General features: G+C 46.4%; 1 protein-coding gene across 1 annotated transcript in view; it reads left to right on the top strand.

Annotated features, from left to right (window-relative positions):
- DNAH10 (dynein axonemal heavy chain 10) overlaps nt 1-22,312 on the top strand; it is a 1,995,301-nt gene that overhangs the window by 816,354 nt on the left and 1,156,635 nt on the right. The window contains exon 24 of the mRNA XM_085636177.1: nt 16,912-17,090. Within this exon, the coding sequence (XP_085492303.1) occupies nt 16,912-17,090 (179 nt within the window). The remainder of the gene's footprint in view (nt 1-16,911; nt 17,091-22,312) is intronic.

The following is a 22,312-nucleotide window of genomic DNA, read 5'->3' as shown; positions in this document are numbered from 1 at the left end:
ATCAACTTCCAACGGGAGCGAGGTCTTAGCCATAATGCCCACACCCCTCGAACCAGACGTGAAGCCCGAGTGGGCCATAAGGCGATAGCCCCGTCAGTTCATGGCACGAAAGGAGTTTCCAATGAGGTGTGTTTCCTGCAGAAAGACTATATCGGGTGAAATTCGTTTTAGGAACTGCAGGACCACCCCCCGTTTTATCCTGTCCCCCAGTCCATTAACATTCCAGGACAAAAGACTCAGTCCCCTACCCCCCATCATAGCCGAAATCGATCAATCGCCCCCCAGAGAGCACTTTAGAGATAGCACAACAATACTTCTGCCTTGTGGTACAAATAAACAATACCCAACCCCAACCCAACAGCCCCAACAAAACTCCCCCCTCCCTGCACCCCTGCATGAGCCCAAACAGCCCCCCCAACTTGCAGTGTGCCTGTCGCCCCTATGTAATTTAAACTACTAAGACCCCCTAGAGGAGGAAGGAGAACCCCCTCGAGACCCAGCACCACCTCCAATGGAGGGGAGACAAAACACAACAGACAAAAGACCCTAAGCATGGCCGAAAGTGGCATCATCCGGAGTGAGCCCCCGTGTCAGTACCTCAGACCCGGTCCGGTGGGCACTCTCCTCCCGTCGCCCCCCCCCATCCCGACCATGACCCCCAGACAAAGTGTCCAGCCAGTCCCCGGCCGTTTCAGGACGGTCAAAAAAGTGAGTGCGACCATCCGCCTCCACCCGCAGCCTGGCCGGGAAGAGCATGGCGTATTTTAAGTTCATGCCTCGAAGCCGCCGCTTGACGCCCAGGAAACTCAGTCTCTGCTTCTGGACCGCCTGCGTGAAATCAGGATAAAAGTTCACCTCCATGTTCTCCAGCTTAATCGGCCCTTGCAGTCTGGAAGCTTGCAAAATCGCATCCCTGTCCCGAAAGTTGAAAATACGGGCAATAAGAGGCCGCGGAGGGGCTCCGACCTTCGGCCTGCCTCCGGGAACTCTATGGGCCCTCTCCACAGCAAAGAATTTACTCAGTCCTCGAGGCTGGAGATGGGTAGAGATCAGGTCCTCCACAAAGAGATCCGCCGCCGACTCCTCCCGTCCCTCGGGTACTCCGATGATACGGATATTTTCCCTCCGGGCCCGGCTCTCGGAGTCCTCCAGGCGCCGATCCATGAGCGCACTTGCCTGACGGAGCCGGTGCACCTCCGTTTGAAGGGCCGCTACCTCAGTCGTAAGGCCCGACGCGGTGTGGGCCAAGGAGTCGACCCGGTCATTCGTCTTAGAGAGATCAGCTCTCACAAGGTTGACATCAATGAGGACCGCGTCGAGTTTGTGTGCCAAAGTGTCGAATTGCTGGCCCACTGAGGTCTTCATCTCAGCAATGGCGCCCATGACGTCTTGCAAAGTCAGATCCGTAGGCAAATCCGGGGCATCCGGGGGGCACTCGGAGGACTTGTGCGATCCGCCGGGAGACCCCTTCGGGAGGGTGTAGCGGTCCATGATGTTGGCCTGATGTGCGGTGCCACGCCGGGTCGACTTGGCCTTCAACCGATCCCCATCCTGCTTCGTGGCCATCGTCGTGTGTCTCGCACCCGCACCCGCCACGCAGTGGAGAGCAGGCAATCAAGGCCGAGTGCCCCGGGGGCCACCCCAGGACGGCAGAGCGGGCCACCGCAGGCAGGCAGGCAGGGTCTCCCAGCGAGGCCACCCCAACACAAAGAAGCGCCGTGATCCCACTTGCGATAATGGCAAGGGGACTCAAAAGCGAAAGTGAAAGTGTGGGGTACGCGACCCGCCAGGCCCAGCCCGCCGTTGTTGTTCACTTCGCCACTGGGTCGCCCCGAAACTCGAATCCGGGGTCAGGAGAGAAGTAGGCCACAAACTTCAGTCGGTGCTCACTCCGGCACCCGGGGTCCGATTCGAAAACGGAAAACGGGTACCACCTCGGCTCAGGCTCACCGACACAGTCCCCTCAACCGATTCAGGATGAAGACAGGATAAACGTAGGAGGTTGCGGAGGTCCTCGGGAGCCTCGCACCTACGCGGCCATCTTGGTTGCGCGCTAGGCTCCTCCCTCTAGGAGCAATATCTGTTGCCATCAACACTGCATCATCTGCAATACCGACTCAATCTGAATTATGAACACTGCTGTCTGCAGTGTAGGCCATAGAGAGCGGTCTCAAAGGACCCACAGATACGTAAAGTGACTTCACCTACCCAGTTTGTCGTCAGCGAAGCAACAAAAAAAGTGTGCAAAGCCTGCAATGATACATATGCATGGTGCAGACAGTACACACTGGATCAAAGTCTTTTCCTACAGGACTACCTCATCTACAATAGCGACTCAAACTCAATTGTGAACACTGCTGTCTGCAGTGTAGGCCAGAGTGAGCGGTCACAAGGGCCCACAGCCACATGGCATCCACTTGAGCTCAATAGTGTGCAATACACAAACTACAAAAAATGTGTGCAGAGCCTGCAATGATGCCTATGAGTGGTATAGCCAGAGCGCACTGGAGCAATATCTTTTCCTACAGGACTGCATGATCTACAATACCAACTCAATGTCAAATGTGGACACAGAAGTCTGCAGTTTAGGCCAGGGAGAGCATTCAGCAGGGGCCCACAGCCACGTGGCATTGACTTGACCTCTACAGTTTGCAATACACGAAGCAAAAAAAACGTGTACAGAGCCTACAATGATGCGTATGGGTGCTACAGACATAGCACACTGGAGCAATGTCTTTTCCTACAGTACTACCTAATCTACAATAGCGACTTCATCTAAATTGTGAACACTGCTGTCTGCAGTGTAGGCCAGAGAGAGCAGTCAGCAAGAGCCCACAGCCACCTGGCAACGTGTGTGGAGCCTGCAATGATGGGTATGAGTGGTGCACACTACAGCAATCTCCTCTCTTACAGGACTGCATCATCTACAATAGCAACTCGATCTGAATTGTGAACACTACTGTCTGCATTGTTAATTAAAAGCAGTACTCACACACACACAACCATCAATACTTTTTCTCACTTCCTCTTTACAAAATAAAACAACATAAATTACAGAGAACTCTACAATGAATAAATCAAAACAATTTGAATTGGGATTTCATCTCTCCACAGTCTACACTATTCACTGTTCCTTTGGACTTCCAAGATAAATTTGGTAATTTCACTAAACCTATAACTGATATAAAAAAACTTCTTGAAGCAAGTATACTAAAACAATATTGTGTATTTTTCAATAGACGTTCTAATTACTTTACTACTGGATTCTGTAATTAAACAATCACCACGCAATCTAAATTGTGAACCCTGCGAACTGCAGTCTACACCAAATCCAGTGGTCATTCACAACTCACAGCCACATACCGTTGGATTCGGAAGCATGGAGTTGGTTGCACCTGATCAGAGGGGGTGCACAAAAATCATCCTCAATCATAGTATCAAGACCCCATTTCACTGTTTGCACCTGCTGTACCACAGTATACTCCACCGACTACTGTCAACCAAGCCCAATAATCATGTGCAGCAGTTAGCTATGGAATCACAGACTATGATGCACCTCAACACACGAACTTCTGAAAAAAGGAAGCAGCAGGTAATATCGAACATCATCCATTGTGGGATCAAGACACCGTTCCACAGTTGGGACCTAAAGTTGGATGAACCTGATCGAAGAGAGTACCTTCATCTCCACTCTCAAATGCAGTTCTAATATCGTCCATTGTGGAGTAAACACACCGTTCTACTTTTGGAACCTAGTGTTGGTTGCAGCTGGTAAAAGGGAATACCTCCATCTCCACTCTCAGATACAGTTCTAACATAATCCATTGTGGGATCAACACACCATTCCACTGTTGGGACCTAGAGTTGCTTGCACCTCATCGAAGGGTGTACACAGAAATCATCACAAACTGTAACTTTTGACATCCTCAATCATATAATTAACACCCCATTTCATTGTTTGGACCTGCTCTACCGCGGTGTATTCCAGCAATACCAGTCAACTAAGCCCAATAACCATGTGCAGCACTTAATTACAGAGGCACAGAATCTGATGCACCTCAACAGACGGAGTTCTGTGAAAAACCAGCAACAGGTAATATCGGACATCGTCCATTGTGTGATCAAGACACCATTCCACTGTTGGTACCTAGAGTTGGTTGCGCCTCATCAGAAGCTATACACAAAAATCATCACACACTTCAACTTCTGACATCCTCAATCATAGAATTAAGACCTAATTTTACTGTTCGAACATGCTGTACCGCTGTGTAACTGCAATAAACCATGCCTAATAATCATGTGCAGCAGTTAACTACAGAAGCACAGAGTTTAATCCACCTCAACGGAAGGAGTTCTGTAAAAATTAAGCAGAATGTAATATCGGACATCTTCCCTTGTGGAATCAAGACAACGTTCCACTGTTGGGACCTAGAGTTGGTTGCAGCTGGTCAAAGGGAGTACCTCCATCTCCACTCGTAGATGCAGTTCTAACATCGTCCTTTGTGGGATCAAGACACCGTTCCACTGTTCGAACCTAGAGTTGGTTGCATCTGATCGGAGGGGGTACCTTCATCTCCACTCTCAGATGCAGTTCTAACATCGTCCATTGTGATTTCAAGACACCGTTTCACTGTTCGGACCTGCTGTACCGTGGTGTACTCCACCGACTGCAGTCAGCCAACCCCAATAATCATGTGCAGCAGTTAGCTACGGAAGCACAGAGTCTGATGCACCTCAACGGAGGGAGTTCCCTGAAAACTCAGTAGCAGGTAATATCGGACATCGTCCATTCTGGGATCAAGACACCGTTCCACTGTTGGGACCCAGAGTTGATTGCAGCTGGTTGAAGGGAGTACCTTCATCTCCACTCTCAGATTTAGTTCTAACATCATCCATTGTGGGATCAAGACACCGTTCCACTGTTGGGACCTAGAGTTGGTTGCACCTGGTCGCAGGGAGTACCTTCATCTCCACTCTCAGATACAGTTCTAACATCATCCACAATGGTAACAAAACACCGTTCCTCTTTCGGTACCTGTCGGACTACTGTGTTACTATTATACAGAGCACTCCACGCTCCTGGGCCTCAGGCTGGGCTCTGTATGCCTGTGTCGCGGTAGCCAGCGTTATTCTCAGGAGCCTTCCGAGCTCGCAGACCTCAGCCCAGGACCTTCCGCCGGCATGTGGTCGGCCCTCTTTCACATACAGCGGTGTCGAAAGGTGAACTGTGGGGCATATATGCGTCACAGCAGCCATGACGGTTTCTGAATACCAGCAGGCTGAGAGCATCATTCACGCACCCACCTTTGCTCACAGCGACAGCCTCATGGCCGTGTAAGCTGCGCAGACCTGGCAGACACGTTCGCCAATCCGGAAGAGAACCACACCCAAAGAAACTTGCCTTTTATTCATACCCCTACGCTAGCCTTGCGTACGGCGAGCCAGCCCACTTCCCTAAACATTTGGGGGTGAGGGGAGGAGGCACGTATGCGCTACCATTCCGTAATCTTCCCCACTGACTGTACTATCATGGTTGCGTCCACTGTCCACTTCACTCAATAGACCATCAGTGTAAGTTGACATGTACATGTCTGTGCTCAGCATACTCAAGTCTGTCCGGCACATCCCCTCAAGACTTTGCATTGTATACTTTTATAATCGAGAATTACTTGCCACCTTTGCACATACTTTGCTCTCATCTCTCCCCGCATTCTGCATAATAAGGCAGAGGTTCCATGCCATGTTTGGTTTGTGTACATGGCTAGCCACGGTTCCCACAGTATGTAGTGTCATTGAGTCTGCTACGTGCACATGTTGTTTGTCATGTTGAATGTCATTATATAAGGTAGCGCATTTATTCACGAGCAGTGACTTATTCCATTTACATATCGCAGTCTTAAAGAGCATACAAACATTTTTCTCACAGGTGAATAGTGCGACCACAATGGCAGTCATTCATTACTATCCAAGAATGTCCAACTGCACGACGCTTCTAAGCTTACAGCCACCAGTCTTGCGTCCTTTCTTAAAAGGACGCCAACTCCCACAATCATACCAACATTCACACAGCTTTCTAACGACAGTTATCTGATTCTCAGTAACATACACTCCTAAGGAATATGAGCTGGCATACCGCATGTCCTTACTGTTTCAGACACAGTAACTTCCTGTGGCAATATCTATTCCCACCCACACAAACTAACTCCCAAACTTCCACTTGGCCTTCCAATCCTAGTTTGAAGACACATTTCAAGAAACAAACCAAACTAAAAGCACCTTTGTTCACTTCTGCAGAAGAAATTTATTGACTGCAGATACCACGAACTTCAAATAAAATACACTCCCTTTTAAATACGAACCGCCAATTACACTTTGTGAATTGTTACACAATTTTCAACACATGTCACACTCAAGGTCTGGCACACTTTTTTAACACGGTCTCCTACAGCCTTCTAACACCCTTTCAAACTGTTCTTCTTTTAATACCAGACTACATTCAGACATTCTTTCGACCATCTCTGGAATAACAGGAACAGTGCCCATAATTCTCACCCTATTTGCGGCCATCCTACTACTAATTCTACTTCTAGAAATGGCTACGCTCTCTATGGTAATAACTATGTCTGACAGAATACGCCTCTACGCCAAGCTACATCAATACTGTAAAAAAACAGAAAAACTTTTCGGCTGCCTGCCTCTATCTATTATCGGAGCTAGCTCCAACATAACATTTATCTACACTTATGCAATATGCGTACAACCATCGTTTGATTGCAAAACTTGCCCATTCAACTGGCGAATGGATGTATGCCTTGCCAACATCTCAACAATCGCTCCAGATATCCAGCAGGTAATGGAGTATCTTGAAAACCATGAACAGGATTGTTCTGGCAGAGGAGCAATGGCGAATGCATTGCAAAAAGGAATTGCAGCGCAATGGGATTTCTGTGCAGCCACGAAAGATCTCGTGCAACGTGCGACCTTTCACAACATCGCAGATTGCCTGCCCATTCAAATTACCGCTCCAACATTCGAGGAACATTACTGTCCCTTCAAGGATATGAATTGGATCGCTTCGCTTTTCTCACACGATGGCAACAATAACCTCTTGGAACATTACGCATCTCAAGCAGCTGAAGAACTTCTGGACTGGAATCTCCAAGGCTTGTAACTCACATTATTCTTGAATGGATTTTTTTCCATCTTTTTTGACTCTTTCCTTTACATTTTTTATAATACACTTCAATCCTACTACTTTGATATAATAACTTTCTAAGTATACTCAGTCATTTGAACTCTATCCTCATTATTCCCCCTTACGTCTCCAGTCTAACCAGGAATCGGTGATGTATGGCCTATGTAAATACGCTATTTACTTCCAAAATTAACCTAAACCCGACACCCATTTAGAAACCACGTCTATTCTTTGTGCACACACCTCTCTGCCTGCCTGTTATTCACAAAGCCCTTTCACACAATTTTACTCAAAGTCAGCCTCTGCTCAGAACCTCACGATAAAAATGTAAAAAGACGACTTTGTTTAGGAAATGGTTGGCACAGTGTGGTAATCGTAAACTACCTTTATTTTCATTATACAATGTATTTATTCATGTCTAATAGCTATTCTGTAGGTCACATAGAACTGTAACATATAATGTGCAATTCACTGATGCAGGAGCTTCCATTTGACTACAGCAGAAGCAATTGGAGTTTGTCTAAGCTCGATGCCTTAGCTCTCTACACAAGAATGTTTTTTTGAAACAGCTGAAGACAATAATGTACGGTTTGACTACAAAGGTACCGAATGTACTTCTCAGAAGCAAAATGTTTGTATTCATCCTCAAAGTTCCAGTGTGGGTAGAACTAGTACCAATTCTGACACGCACCACATTGAATCTACTGTACAACAGATTGCTAACTATTCTACTGTTGTTAATTTTCTGTTGCAAAAAAGCACTGCCAAGGTACATAAAAAGTTTGATGACTACATTTTTCAATTTCTTTTTTATTTATTTATTTTCTTAAACGATACATGTGGTAATTGTATCCTACCTTTATTTTCTTTATAGAATGTAGAGTCATTCAAGTGTAATAGCTATTGTTTATTTCACATGCAACTGTAACACGTAATATACAATTCACCCATGCCGGAGCTTACGTTTGAATACAGCAGAAGTGGTTCAACTTTGCATCAGCTGGATACCCTAGCTCTTGCACCAGTGGGTCCAATTATGACACTGAAATAAAGACACTTTCTATATAATTTTCAAACTCCATCCATTTATTACACACAACCACTTTCTTAGACACAACTCATTTTACCATTTTCCTTCTCTGGCATTGCAACAGTCTGCATTATATTCTTCATGATTATTCCTTTATTCCTGCTTCCTAACACACTATATTCGACTCTTTAGACCAATAGGAATGAGTAGTTCGTTTCACACTCCCTGTATAGAATAAACGCACACTAACACTACTTACACAGGTATGCTACAGCGGCCAGTATCTTACAGAGCCCACAGCACATCACTTCACAGCAATAAACTCACGACTTACACTCACAGTTTCAGCCCCGAGTCTTCATACCGATACCACTAAGTACTTTGCTTCCCACTCCCGCTATACTCTAAATGCATACTAACACCACCTGCACAGATATGCTACAGTGCCCACTATGCTACAGCGCCCAGAGCACATCACTTTACAGCACTCAGCTCACAGTTTAGACGCACGGTTTCATCCCAGAGTGTACCGGCACCTCTCCTCAGCACCATCTCACAGTGGGCAAAACAGCACTTTCACACCAGGAGGGATAAATAATTTGCTTCACACTCCCTCTATAGCACACCCTACCCAACCTACAAACCTCACAGCGCTCCTGCTCTCCTCTTTCCCACTTTTTTCTCCCTTTTTTCCCCTTACTCACTTCAACGGAATCACAAAATGGTGGCCAACACTTCCTAGTTGCAACCGCTTGCACCGCTCGCTGCCAATCACCAGCAAGCTCGTGCTCATAACGCCTCAGCCAATCAGATGGCAGAATTCCCAAATATCGATATCTGTAAATGTCGATATTTCTCAAAAACTATTGGACGGATTTACACCAAATAAACAAAAGCGTGCTTTCAAGACCAAGACCCTTCTCCCTTCCAAATTTGGGGTAATTCCGTTCACCTGTTCGAACTGTAGCCTTGTCTAAAGTTTCCTATGGAAATTAACATTGAAAAAACACGTTTTGGGACCCTCCTTTTTTCTCGCCCCCCCCTCCACGAATCACCCCCAAACTTTCAACATAGGAGCTGATCTCAACAAAGAATTAGTTTTGAAACTTTTGCGAAGATTCGTCAATCGGCGCCAAAGTTATTGGGAATAGAATGTTGCCATTTTCCTGTAGTAACTAGGTCCTAACTATAACTACCTACTGGCGACTGCCAGTAGGTAATATATATATATATTTTCACGAGGCAATGTAATTGGATCCACCAAGGAACAGCAGAGAAATTGTCGTCCTAGCAACAGTTGTACATAAGAACTGCATTGTAATACAATTTATACAAGAAGAAAACTCTCCTCGAAAATATGGAGCCTGTAGAATATTCAGACGTTTATGCTCTCCCACAAAATATAACAACCTTCCAGACAAGGATATATGCCTAGAGAAAGTTTGCAATCAAATGTGGATGTCCGTAGCTGCAAAACTCCAAAATAGAAGTAATGGTAATGAAACTCCCCGAGGACAGAAAGAAAAAGCTAAAAAAGTAACCTGGCACCAGTAACAAACAAAAGCAAAATAATTTAATTGAAGCATGCACGCAGAAAGTTCCTCAAAAGGAAGGTGGGCCCCAGGGAACTTGGGATTAGCAGGCACCAGGAGAAGATGGCCAGAAACAAGCAAACTCCCAACGTCAGTAAAACGTAGGGTGGCCCACTGGCATGGTGCAAATTCAGGACAGTGAGCGTAAAAATTTAGGACATAGGGTCAAAATTCAGGACAAGAATTCAGTACAGAAGGTCAAAATTCAGGATAAAAATTAAGGACAGAAGGTTAAAATTCTGGACAAAAATTCAGGACAAAAGGTACATTTTACAGACACATCAGATGAGGTCAGGCAATATTACATAAGTAAATAGACAACCAACACAAGCACAAGTCAAAATAAGTTTATATTAGGTTGAGAGAACCTTGCACTGCGTCTGTTGTGTGCTGGAGTGAAACTTAAATACCTGCGTTTGCATATTGGATGCACCTTGGTAACATGCTCCAAAATGAAACCTCCACCCTCCCCCAAGGCCGCCGCCTACGAGCTTGGCCCCTGGTGAGGTGACAGGAGCCCATAAACGTGCTGCCCCTGTGTCCGGAGGAGGTCCGGACACGACTTACCCAGGCTCTGGCCGATGGGAGGGATGCAGCACGACATGCTATCCGCTGTGGGCTTGACACTACGGACTCGCTGGGTAGGGCAATTTCTACCACAGTGGCGCTTAGACGTCACGCCTGGCTGCGGTCCACGTCATTTTCGGGCGATGTCCAGAGCACTCTCATGGACATGCCTGTTGATGGCACTCGCCTTTTTGGCGAGAAAGCGGACAGTGTGCTGAATCGCTTTAAGGACTCCCGGGCTACGGCCAAGTCCTTGGGCCTCTCGGCCCCGCGGTCGCAATCTTCCGCTTTTCGCCCCTTTCGTGGCCAAGGAAGGGGTGCCTCCTCACGTACGCCTAGCCACCAGCCGCAGAACCAACCTGCGCGCGGTCGCGGACGTGGTTTCCGCCGAGGCGGTTCTGGAGGACGACGAGGTCAGCCCACATCCACCCCGGCAGCATCCGCCTCAAAGCCTTCCTAGTCCGAGCTTTCAGGCCCATTCCACGCCAGTGGGCGGCAGGATTCGCCATCACCTGCTCCACTGGCGGTCCATCACATCGGACAGGTGGGTGCTGCAAATCGTCCGAAGGGGCTACTCCCTCCCCTTCGAGACGACCCCTCCAGCCATGCCACCGCAGCACCACCTTATCTCGGGGGATCATTTGAATCTTCTCCACGAGGAAGTTTCGGCCCTCTTGGCCAAGGGGGCCGTCGAGCGCGTTCCGAGCCCAGAAGTAGGCCGTGGTTGTTATTCCCACTACTTTCTGGTTCCCAAGAAGGGCAAAGGGGGCCTACGCCCTATCTTGGACCTCCGGAACGTCAATGCCTTCCTCCGGAAGGAAAGGTTCAAGATGTTAACTTTGGCTCAGGTTCTAGCTGCCCTAGACCCTGGAGACTGGATGGTAGCGTTGGACTTGCAGGACGCATATTTCCACATCCCCGTCCTGCCGGCCCACCGGCGTTACCTGCGGTTCACGGTGGGCCAAGAGCACTTTCAGTTTACGGTGCTCCCCTTCGGCCTCACCAGTGCCCCTCGGGTGTTCACGAAAGTGATGGCGGTGGTCGCAGCTCATCTGCGAAGATCAGGGGTTCCAGTCTTCCCCTATCTCGACGACTGGTTGTTGAAGGCGGGCTCGCCCCAGACAGTCGTCTCCCACCTCCAGACTACGGCGGATCTCCTGCATTTGCTGGGATTTTCCATCAACGTGCCGAAGTCACACTTGAGTCCCTCTCAGAAGCTCCTCTTCATCGGAGCGGTTCTCGATTCGGCGCAGTTCCAGGTCTATCCGCCGGAACAGCGGGTCCGGGATATACAGGCCCTGATTCCCATCTTTCAGCCTCTATCCTGGGTTTCGGTCAGGCTAGTGTTGCGGCTTCTGGGGCTGATGGCCTCCTGCATCCTACTAGTGCATCACGCCAGGTGGCGCATGCGGGCTCTGCAGTGGGACCTGAAGTTTCAGTGGGCCCAGCATCACGGCAACCTGTCCGACCATGTCTTGATCTCGGAGGGCACTGCACAGCAGTTGCAGTGGTGGCTCACGGACCGCGATTGGGTCAAGGGCAAGAGCCTCTCCCTTCCCCAACCGGAGCATGTCGTAGTGACGGATGCGTCCCTCCTGGGATGGGGTGGCCATATGGGAGAGGCGGAGATCAGAGGCCTCTGGTCTCCGGCGGAGTCTCGTCTCCACATCAACCTGTTGGAGTTGAGAGCGATCCGACTTGCACTGAAAGCCTTCCTTCCCTCTGTCAGGGGAAGTGTCGTGCAGGTGTTCACGGACAACACCACCGCCATGTGGTATTGCAACAATCAGGGCGGGGTGGGGTCGTGGACCCTTTGTCAGGAGGCTCTGCGCCTCTGGACGTGGCTGGAACACCAGGGCGTCACCCTAGTGGTTCAACATCTGGCGGGCTCTCTGAACGCCAGAGCAGACGAACTCAGCCGCCGGTGCATGATGGATCACGAATGGCGTCTGAACTCCGAAGTGGCGCTAGGTCTCTTTCAGCAGTGGGGAGAGCCTTGGTTAGATCTATTCGCCACCGAAGAGAACGCGCAATGTCAGCAGTTCTGCGCGTTGGAATTTCCAAGGCGGCACTCGCTCGGCGACGCTTTTCATCACGAGTGGAGTTGCGGTCTGTTGTACGCCTTTCCGCCTATACCACTTCTGCCCAGAGTGCTGAAGAAGGTCAGGCGCGATCGGGCCCAAGTCATCTTGGTGGCTCCGGATTGGGCACGAAGGTACTGGTATCCCGTGCTACTCAGTATGTTGACCGATCCTCCGATACGTCTGCCCCTTCGGGAGGATCTTCTGTCGCAGCAGCAGGGGACGGTCCTCCACCCGAACCTGTCCAGCCTCCACCTCCATGCGTGGAGATTGAGCGGCGGCAGTTGATGCCATTTGACTTGCCTCCTGAAGTCTGTGAAATCATTCTGGCAGCCAGGCGTCCCTCCACAAAGACGGTATACGCCTGCCGGTGGAACAAATTTGTGGCATGGTGCACAGCAAAGGCTGTGGATCCCCTTTCCGCCCCTCTTTCTGAGGTTCTACTGTTTCTTCTTTCTTTAGCCCGGCAGGGCTCTGCCCTGGGCACCCTGAAAGGTTAACTTGCTGCCATCTCTGCCTTCTTGCGGCTTCCTAATCAGCCTTCTCTTTTCAAGTCCCCTGTAGTTACACGCTTTCTAAAAGGCATTACTCACACGTTCCCTCCTGTCCCTTTTGTAATGCCTCAGTGGGACTTGAATCTCGTTCTCACATTTCTAATGTGTGCTCCCTTTGAGCCTCTTCATAATTGTCCTCTTCGTCTGCTGACGCTTAAGACTGCTTTTCTGGTAGCCATCACCTCGGCTAGACGGGTGAGTGAGCTCCAGGCTTTATCTTCAAAGCCTCCTTTTCTCTCTGTTCATCAGGACAAGGTTGTCCTTCGGCCTCGTCCCTCCTTTCTTCCGAAAGTGGTGACTCCATTTCATCTTGGGCAGTCTGTCACCTTGCCCACCTTCTTTCCGCCTCCGCATCCTTCCAAAGAGGAAGAGAGGCTCCACCGTCTGGACCCAAAACTTTGGACCGCACAAAGCAGTTCCGGGTGGACGACCAACTTTTCGTTGGATACGTGGGTGCTAAGAAGGGGAAAGCGGTGCACAAACGGACCATCTCTCGGTGGGTCGTTTTGTGCATCAAGATTTGTTACTCCTTGGCAAAAAAGGACCCTCCTGTTGGGCTGCGCGCCCATTCCACTCGGGCCACTGCGGCTACTACTGCTTTGGGACGGGGTGTCCCTTTGCAGGACATCTGTCAGGCGGCGACGTGGGCTTCGCTACACACGTTTGCCAGGCATTATTGCCTTGACAGTCAAGTCCGGAGGGATGGCTTCTTTGGCCGTTCTGTCCTCCAGGACTTTCTGGTGTGATCTTGGTTCGCAGCCCACCACCGGGGATGGTATTGCTTGGGTATCTATTCTAAGGTGAGGAATCTAACTAACGTGTTTCTTTCAGATGAACAAGTTACTTACCTTCGGTAACGATGTATCTGTAAGAAACATTAGTTAGTTAGATTTCTCACCGACCCACCCATCCTCCCCGTTCTGCGAACTGACATCTAGGGTTAAGGTTATCCTTTTCAGGCCCCTAGATTTTATTTTTGGCACCAGTGTCGGTCTTTGCATGGCTCTGCGTTCCTGGCGCGGAAAGCTATTTACAAGAACTGACGTCAGCGCGCGAGGGCGGCGTCTAAGTACTCCGACGACGTCATTCCGGCGCACGACGCCGACGACGGACGCGGAGCCGCAGACGACGCCTAGCGGCGCGCAAGGGGTATTGCTGACGAAAAATCTTCCGGATCCAGTCTGACGCCTGGGGATATTCTAAGGTGAGGAATCTAACTAACTAATGTTTCTTACAGATACATCGTTACCGAAGGTAAGTAACTTGTTCTTCACGGACAATGGACAAGAGGCCCAGATTATGGGCAGTATGTGAAAGTTATGGACGGTTGGTCACCCTAGTAAAAAAAAGCTGTCTGGGAAGAAAAGGTTACTGCCCTTATCAGACGCAGTGAAACTCCTCTGGAACACGCCAAGAGCCTTCCTGGAAGGCAGGATATTCGAACACCATGAGACAGAGGCAATTAAGAATAGCAGACACGGCGCACATTGCGTCTGTGTCCTTTATAAATGTATCCACCAGTAACACTAAAGCAGTGGATGGCTGCCATTTCCACTTCTATAAACATGGCAGCCATCTTTGAATGGAGTGGAACAGTATAATTATAATTTTCCTTTTAAACAAGACCACCACTTGTGGCCTTAAACCTCATGTCCTTTGCCAGATATTTGAAAATCTTTCTCCCACAGTTTTTTAGAAGATGCTTTGCCCGACGCCACATGGGCATAAGTAACACAGCTCATGACAGATGGTGTCTGGGTAGCGTAGACTTTTATTAGAAGCACATTTATGGGGAAAGTCACTAGCAGTAGTAAAGCAGGTGAACTTCTTATGGATACAATTCCTTCTACAGAAACGTTATCTTTTAAATATCTCAGCCAAAGGCTAGGACCCTGTAAACCTTCAGTTCCCTTTTCAATGCTCAGTTGTTGCAACTACAGAAAACGCTTGTCGATGAGGCCAGTAGTTCCCGAGGTCAACTCATAAACCTTTGTAAGTCTTAGAGTAAGGAAAAAATTAATTACCGTAGTTATGTAATGTGTCCTGTTTCTACCTCAACTGACTCCACCGCCATGCTCTTCCAGCTTAGTTTGGAATTACAGGAAGCCTCATTAAGTTACATTATTTGATGTTGCTTTGCAGAAAGAGAGAGTTCACCTGTATCAGCGGTGGCTACAGATGGTGTGTGGTGTCCTCTACTAAAACTTTTAAAATTTTAAATTTTAAATAAATTATTGGTTTTACAAGAGCAACCATAGAATAAAAAACAACCACTCTCCCAGGCCCAGTCCACCCACAACTTAAAGATAACCCTATAATCTTTACATCCCTTTTGGGCAGGAGGTTCCAGGATTTGTCATTCTCCTCAACTAGAAGACTTTGATGGCTAAGAACGAGTAGAACTGGGTAAGATCATTAAGGGTTCCTTTTCAACGACTCTTCGGCCCTGGGGAAGTGAAAATGATCATCCTTCACAGCACTAAGGTAGTGAAACTCGCACCCTAAGGGAGTGAAAAATATCATCCCTCTCACTCAAACTCTCTGTAGTTTAATGAGTTGGAGGAATTTTCGCTCATTGAAGAACCTTTCCTCTTTGAATTTGTCTCTACCGTGGTGGATTTATAATCTGATTTATGGAATTTAGGCTGGAGTTTGTTTTCTCAATAAGAAATGGCCGCAACATGCAAATGGCGCCTTTTCACTATGCTTGGGGACCATTCTACATTTTCTCAGCCCCTTATCAGCCATGCCTCACTTGGCGGACACAGGTAAGAACAATTAACGTCTCTCGTCTTGCACTCAGTAGGACGGCATGATATCATTGCGACCTGGCGGATCTTTGGTGAACAAGTCACAAGATCAGAGGTTTACATTACTTGCACCTCTCCATGCTATTATCTTACCTTACCCGCATTTCCCAACAGTGCCTCACTCTGCCTGCACCCTTCCCTACCATAAGTCTCTGTGCCCCTCTCACAACCCTAAGGTCTTCTTGCTTATAAATCTAACAGCCTGCACCCAGGCAGCAACACTCTCAGTTCTCACCTCTCCATGCATACTCTTCTTCCTCGTATCTCTTCCTGCTAGTACTTCTGCATGCCCGCAACTTTCACAGCCTGCGCCCAATCTACACCTCTCCGAGCCCTTACTTTTCCCAACCTCAACAATCCCAGTCCGTACCTCTCACAACTCGTATGTTTGCCTGCTCATACCTCTCTCATTTACACTCCTCCCTGCCTGTTTATTTCCCTGTTTTCACCTTTCATCAGCTCCCCCTGCTTGTTCCTCTCCATACCCACATCTCTTTCTGTCTGCATTCCTTCCAGCACACACTTCTCCTTGCTCGCACCACTCCTAGCCCCCTCTCTGCTGTCTGTGCCTTTCTCTTTCATATCTCTACGAATACATTATTTAAATTGTCACGTTTGCAAAGTTAACAGGTCTTATTTTAACCTGAAAATAGAAGGCAGACCTCCTGGCTTTGCTAATGCTTGTGTTATTAGTCTGTGCACTTGGTCTGATGAATAAAGGAATGTGCACTTGGGGGTTTTCACTGAAAAAGCCAAAAGACTGAAAGAACAAGGATTATTTAACACCTTTGGTGCTGTGGGTCCTCCAGTCAAGATTGGAAAAAAGGTCTCCTGTTTTAGGTAAATGGAATAGCTGTTTTTCAAATTCATCCACACATAGCATCATATTTTCCACAAATTCTGCAGTGCTTTATTATTTTTATAAAATGTATTAAAAAGTACAACAAAGTTTAATTAAACGTTTTCGGACTATTTCTTAAATGTTTTGGTTGCAATTGGCTTTGAACACTGCAAGGCATATTTGTGTATCACTTTAACAAGAGTTTCTAAAACATGATGAGATATTTGTCTGGTTCTTGTAGGGTTGGACAGACTTTTAATATACGAAAAAGAGCTGGCAAGACATGAAAAAAGACGCCAGGAATTGGTAAATGCAGAAAAGTTGTTTGATCTTCCAATCACCATGTATCCAGACCTTCTGCAGGTGCAGAAGGAAATGAAGGGACTCAAAGAAATATATGACATTTACAAGGCGCAAAAGGTAAGCTGTGATTAGCAAAGTGATCATGCCCATGAAAACAATTTAGGAAACAAACTAAATATGATAACAATCTGGCCTCATTATCCTGGGCACTTTTGGCTGATTTGCTGAGGGTTTCCTGTCTTAAGACAGTCCTCACACTGTTCCAAGACAGGAAAATGGACCTGGTTTATACAGGGTTCATGATGGTCTTATTACAATCTTAGAGGGGAAATTACACCCAACACCTTTATTGGGCATTGAATGGCGAGTAGGGAGAAAGATGATAAATTAAGATTTTGCTTTGTCTCTCCAAAATGCTGCTTTTTAAAGAATGGGATTCCTTCTCTCTTCAGTGTTTGAGTACCAAAGGGGAGCCTCTGAAGTAGAAGGAGAAGTTACTTATCTATAATCCTGATTGTGCTTCAGGTGAATCGCTCTTGAAATCATAGACGGACCACCCTTTTCGTGCCAGAGGGGGGGTATGGATTGCCTCTAGGGTAGAATGCTAAGTCTTCATACAAAAAAGCTGGGGAAAAGTGAAGGGTCGCAAATCTTTTCATAAACGCTCGTTGTTGCACTGCAGAATGACAGGTTTTCCAAGTACCAACGCTGCCTAGTTTGATTCCACAATATGTCACTTTCTTCCACAACCTTACACTTTCTGTCTCACTCTAGCAAGTACTTTTTTATCTCCACTTTCTTCCTTTACCACTGTTTTTTAAAGCAGTAATAGCGACGAAAAGCATAACCCAAACCTTTCCTATTTTCCCCAGTTTTGATGTTCATATTTGTGTTGGGGATTTTGTTCAGTATTAGTTCTCCACAAAATGGGGCCTGCCTTCAGGGATCATTCTATCCCTGTACAAGCACCAGTACTAACTCTTAGTGCTATATGTGGGAGAATCTCTAAATCCCCTTGTGTATCATCTAACTTCTGTTCCTTCAGCCACTTAAACACACAGCTGCTTAACTTAAGAACCACTTTATTATTTCTGGCCACATTCAGACATATGCTCTCAATAATAAACTTCATCAAGGCATATCCTCCAGTCCTGAAGTCTGTTTCCAAAGTAGCCTTCCTCCACCGTGACACCACCGACTTTCCTGTGATATTTTCCGCTTACTGTTCCCACACCACATTGCAAATCCTCCACCAACCCAAGCCTTATGCTGTGCAACCATTTACTAGAGCGATGTACATCAGTTCTGTTTGACATGCGTTTTTGACGGGTAAGTTACTACAGAAATAAAAATAAACTGCACTTGTTATTTCTGTAGTCTAAATGAAATATATAAGTATGTTCCCAAATCTTTCCTTGTTGACTTTATTTATAAAATTAAGGATTGTGGTGTGCTTCTATGTGAACTCCAAAATTTCCCCAGTGAAAATGTACCGGTATTGCCCCATAGAACTCTTCTGGACAGAACACTGGGGCTATACCTTCTCATGTGCAGAAGCTGTCATCCGGACCTCCCATCCATCAAAAGTCAGTTCAAGCGCTGCTCTTTCTTCATGTTCTTCGCCCCCTATGTACTAGTGTTACATAGCCATGTCTTTTTCACTTTGCAGTGGGCCAGATTTTGCATGTGAATTCCAGTGTATTTCACATACGTATGTTTCTAAATGGTAGACACTATATGAGGACCCATCTAAAGATGGGTCCTCATAAAGGCACATGGTCTAGGCATGCTCTAAGCGGGTTGTTACAGTGTACTTCGCAACACTAGATTAAAAAATATTGTGCCCCTATAACTATTCACCCACCCAATAATTCATCTGGTTTCACTAGCTTCAACCCAACTACTGGCCTAGGCCTCCTCAATATAGGTCTGCAAGAAACATTGTCATATTTCTAGACTTAGCTCGACTTTGTTATTAGAATTCAATATCTTCATGAAATTAAGACCTACAAATGTTGCCAGAATACAGAATTCAGAACCTAAAACATTATACCAGTTAATACGTGGTTACCAGCCAGTAAGGGAACTTTAGTTGTCAAGATAGCCATAAAAGCATACAAAAAATCACCATCCTATAAAATTCTTGTCATCCTAAAATCATAAACCTTATTTTTTCCTAATGTTCAGTCAACTCTGATAAAAGTTAAAACAGCATAACCGATATCGGGAAATGCTAACTATTGTAAAAGAAGATAATGCATGTTGGTATTGGGTAATCTTAGCAGCGTATATGCAAGGTATAAGAAAAGGCTTACGGCGGGGTGGTGTAAAGTGTGCAAAAAAGAAGGAAGTCACTAGTGCTTTGTTACTTTCAGTGATCACAGGGACAGATAGCGATTTGAACCAACCATGTACCTTTAGATGGAAAAGTGTCCAAAAAATGTAAAATGCTTAAGCAGAAACGAGTGAGATAAAATCTATGCTCGGGATTTGTAAGAAGGATCAGATAGGGTTCAGTCTCCCTAGAAATGCACAATACCAAATGAGCAACCACCGTCTGCATAGATTGAGCATTCTGGGACTGCAATTCTCTTTTGTAACTAAAAATATTTTTTTAGCACCTGTTTAGATACTATTTCCAGCAATTCAGGGGCTTTGTAATACTTTGGGACATCCATCTTTGTAAAAACAAATTTTAAGTACATAAAACAAGAATTTTGGTAACCTGAACATGTGCTAGAGGAACCTATAGCAGAGATCTTGGGAATTTTGCATCTGGTGAATGCCAGATTTTGTGCCATAGAGACAAGGGGACCAAATCTATTAGGTCTTCGAGGTATTTCAATCCTGTTTCATCATGACGAAATATGATATTTGCTGTAATCTTGGGAACAGAGAGTAGACTGTGTAAAAATCTATTCTCATTTCTCTGAAGCAATAAGGGATTTATATATCCCTATACTCCAGCACCGTATAAGGCAATCAGTATGCATTTAGATATACAAATTTAAATGAGTTCCCTCACAGGTTTATGAGACAACCTAGTCGCAAACCTCCTAACCCCTTCAATAACCCTCTGTAGCTGCATACATCTTTGTTTGATTAAATTCCCTACTGCATTTCATCATCAAAAGTAATACCTAAATAGTTAAAATGTCTGACCCTATCAATTTTTTCCTCCCCTGCCCTGTGCATTTTAACCTTAGTCTTTGGCTGCCCTTAAACCATAGACAATGATTTAGTCATCTTACCATTTAAATATACATCACTCAAGATCCAAGTTTCCTAACAACATTCGAGGTCAAATTCAGAAATTATGCTCAGCCATTCTATATTTATTAGCTTAGAACGTGCCCCAGCAATATTCCAGGAAAACATTTTTAAACCCAAAGACTCTTGGGACTTTGTATTTACTATGGGGAGTAAAATGGGTCTTACATGATGAGAACAAGCCCCTACACTTGGGTCCCTAGACACAGTTGGGGGAAGCGTAGTATGATCTCTGGAAGTGCAAGGCGCTAGTCAGTCAATGTCAGTAAGAGCATCTAGAGGTGCAAAATGGGTCACTGTTTGGACCCCATAAATATAACTCTGCTTTTGGGAAATAGTTGTATTGTTAACAGAAAACAAAGGAGAGGGGTGATAAAAAAAGGAACCCAAGGGGTGTGCCTGAATTCTCCCCAAAAATTTAACCAGGTAATTCAGACAAGGCAACAAACCCCTCACGACTGCTGTCTTGTTCAAATTGGTCACCACCAAGTCCTCAATTGAGTGTTTACAGTCATAACCAACATAATCCACCCTCCTAACAGATATAATCTGCCCCAACAAATCATACTTCCAACCTGTATTGGATTTCAGCCAGTGCACAACTTTGTGCTTCAAGTCCCAACAATCCTCTTTCTTTAAGGGGGGAGCAAAGGCACTGCCTCCAGGACATTGACATATGAAGTGCATTCAGGTGACAGTTTAAGTGTTACTTTTTCCAATTGCCCGTAACAGCATCTGCTATTGGTCCAAGGCCTTGAGGCTGGGGCAACCTTTGTTGAACAGGACTGTTTGAGGATATGCCTAGGTCCCCTACCGATACCGTCGGAGAATAGTAAAAAGGACTCTCAGGGGTATATGAGGCAAAGCGGAAGTCAGTGGAGATGAATTAGGTCTGCCCACCTGCACACAATGGGCATCCGAAGTGTAAATAGAAACGGAACACACAGAACACGCAGCAACTGGATCTGAATCTTTAGCAGTACCACCAAGATGAGATGAAATACAAATCTAATCTTGCGTGATTAGGGAGTTCTATTTGATCTCCAAGCCACTTCGCCTCTCCAAAAAGTCAACTTAGAAAGTGTTCCATATTTATGCTAGCTTGCCAAAATAAACAGGACAAGAATTTAGCGATAAACCTTGAGATTGATCCATGGCAGCAGGAGTAATTACAGTATTAGTATACGCATCTTTATCCACATTAGCCCTTCTTCCGGGATACAGGTTGCTCCAGGACTCCTACCATCACCTAGCAAATGCCTCTCTTTCCGTTTCCTTTTGAAAGGTATTGAACTATGATAACGGTTGCCAGTGGATAGGGAACACTCAGTGTTGTCAGGCACTGTATTATGTTCTTCCCTGAAACTCCATCTATTCTCTGGATCCGCTATCCGAGGGACATGCTCCGCTTCTGCAGAGCCCAGTTCGGTAAATGAACCACCCGGGCTAACCGTGCCTGCTGACAAGTTTTAGGAAAGGTGATGTGCTGCATCAGTTTTCCCCTCAAACAAGATAGTTTTGTTATCAATTGCTTCCATACCTGATGACATGTAATTAGTAATGGAAGTAGAAGTAGAGATTGGAGGAATAGATGCCTTCTTCCCTTTCAACAGGTTTCCCTATCTCTTCCCCATTCTCCAACTCAAGGCCAAGAGATGGTGCCCACCCCTGCCTCTCAATAAGCAGAATTATGGGAAATGTAGTCCAGACACATCTTACTGACAGTTGACTACTGGACTGTGTAAAACATAATAGTACCAACAATGTCCTTAATCACTTAATAACGTATCTCCTCCCTTGACTTTCTATGCCACTTCCTCTACCCTCCACCCTGTGTGAATCAGGAGACAGACGTTATGCTTTAGCTCAAGACTGCTCTTTGCAACGTGTGCTGTGCAGGAAGATTCCAGTCAAGTTTCCAGGAGAATTTCAGGAAATTTTCAGATAAGTTTTGTCTCACTTCTTTGACTAAATCAGTCAGATGCTTAGATAGACAGCCCCTAATGTGCCCTCCCACCCTGCCGCAAGTTCACCCTCTTTGGCTGCCGAAGGGGAAGAACACAGTGCTA

This window comes from Triturus cristatus, chromosome 11, assembly GCF_964204655.1.
Source record: "Triturus cristatus chromosome 11, aTriCri1.1, whole genome shotgun sequence".
NCBI classification, from domain to species: domain Eukaryota; kingdom Metazoa; phylum Chordata; class Amphibia; order Caudata; family Salamandridae; genus Triturus; species Triturus cristatus.
This window is presented reverse-complemented; position numbering and strand designations above follow the sequence as displayed.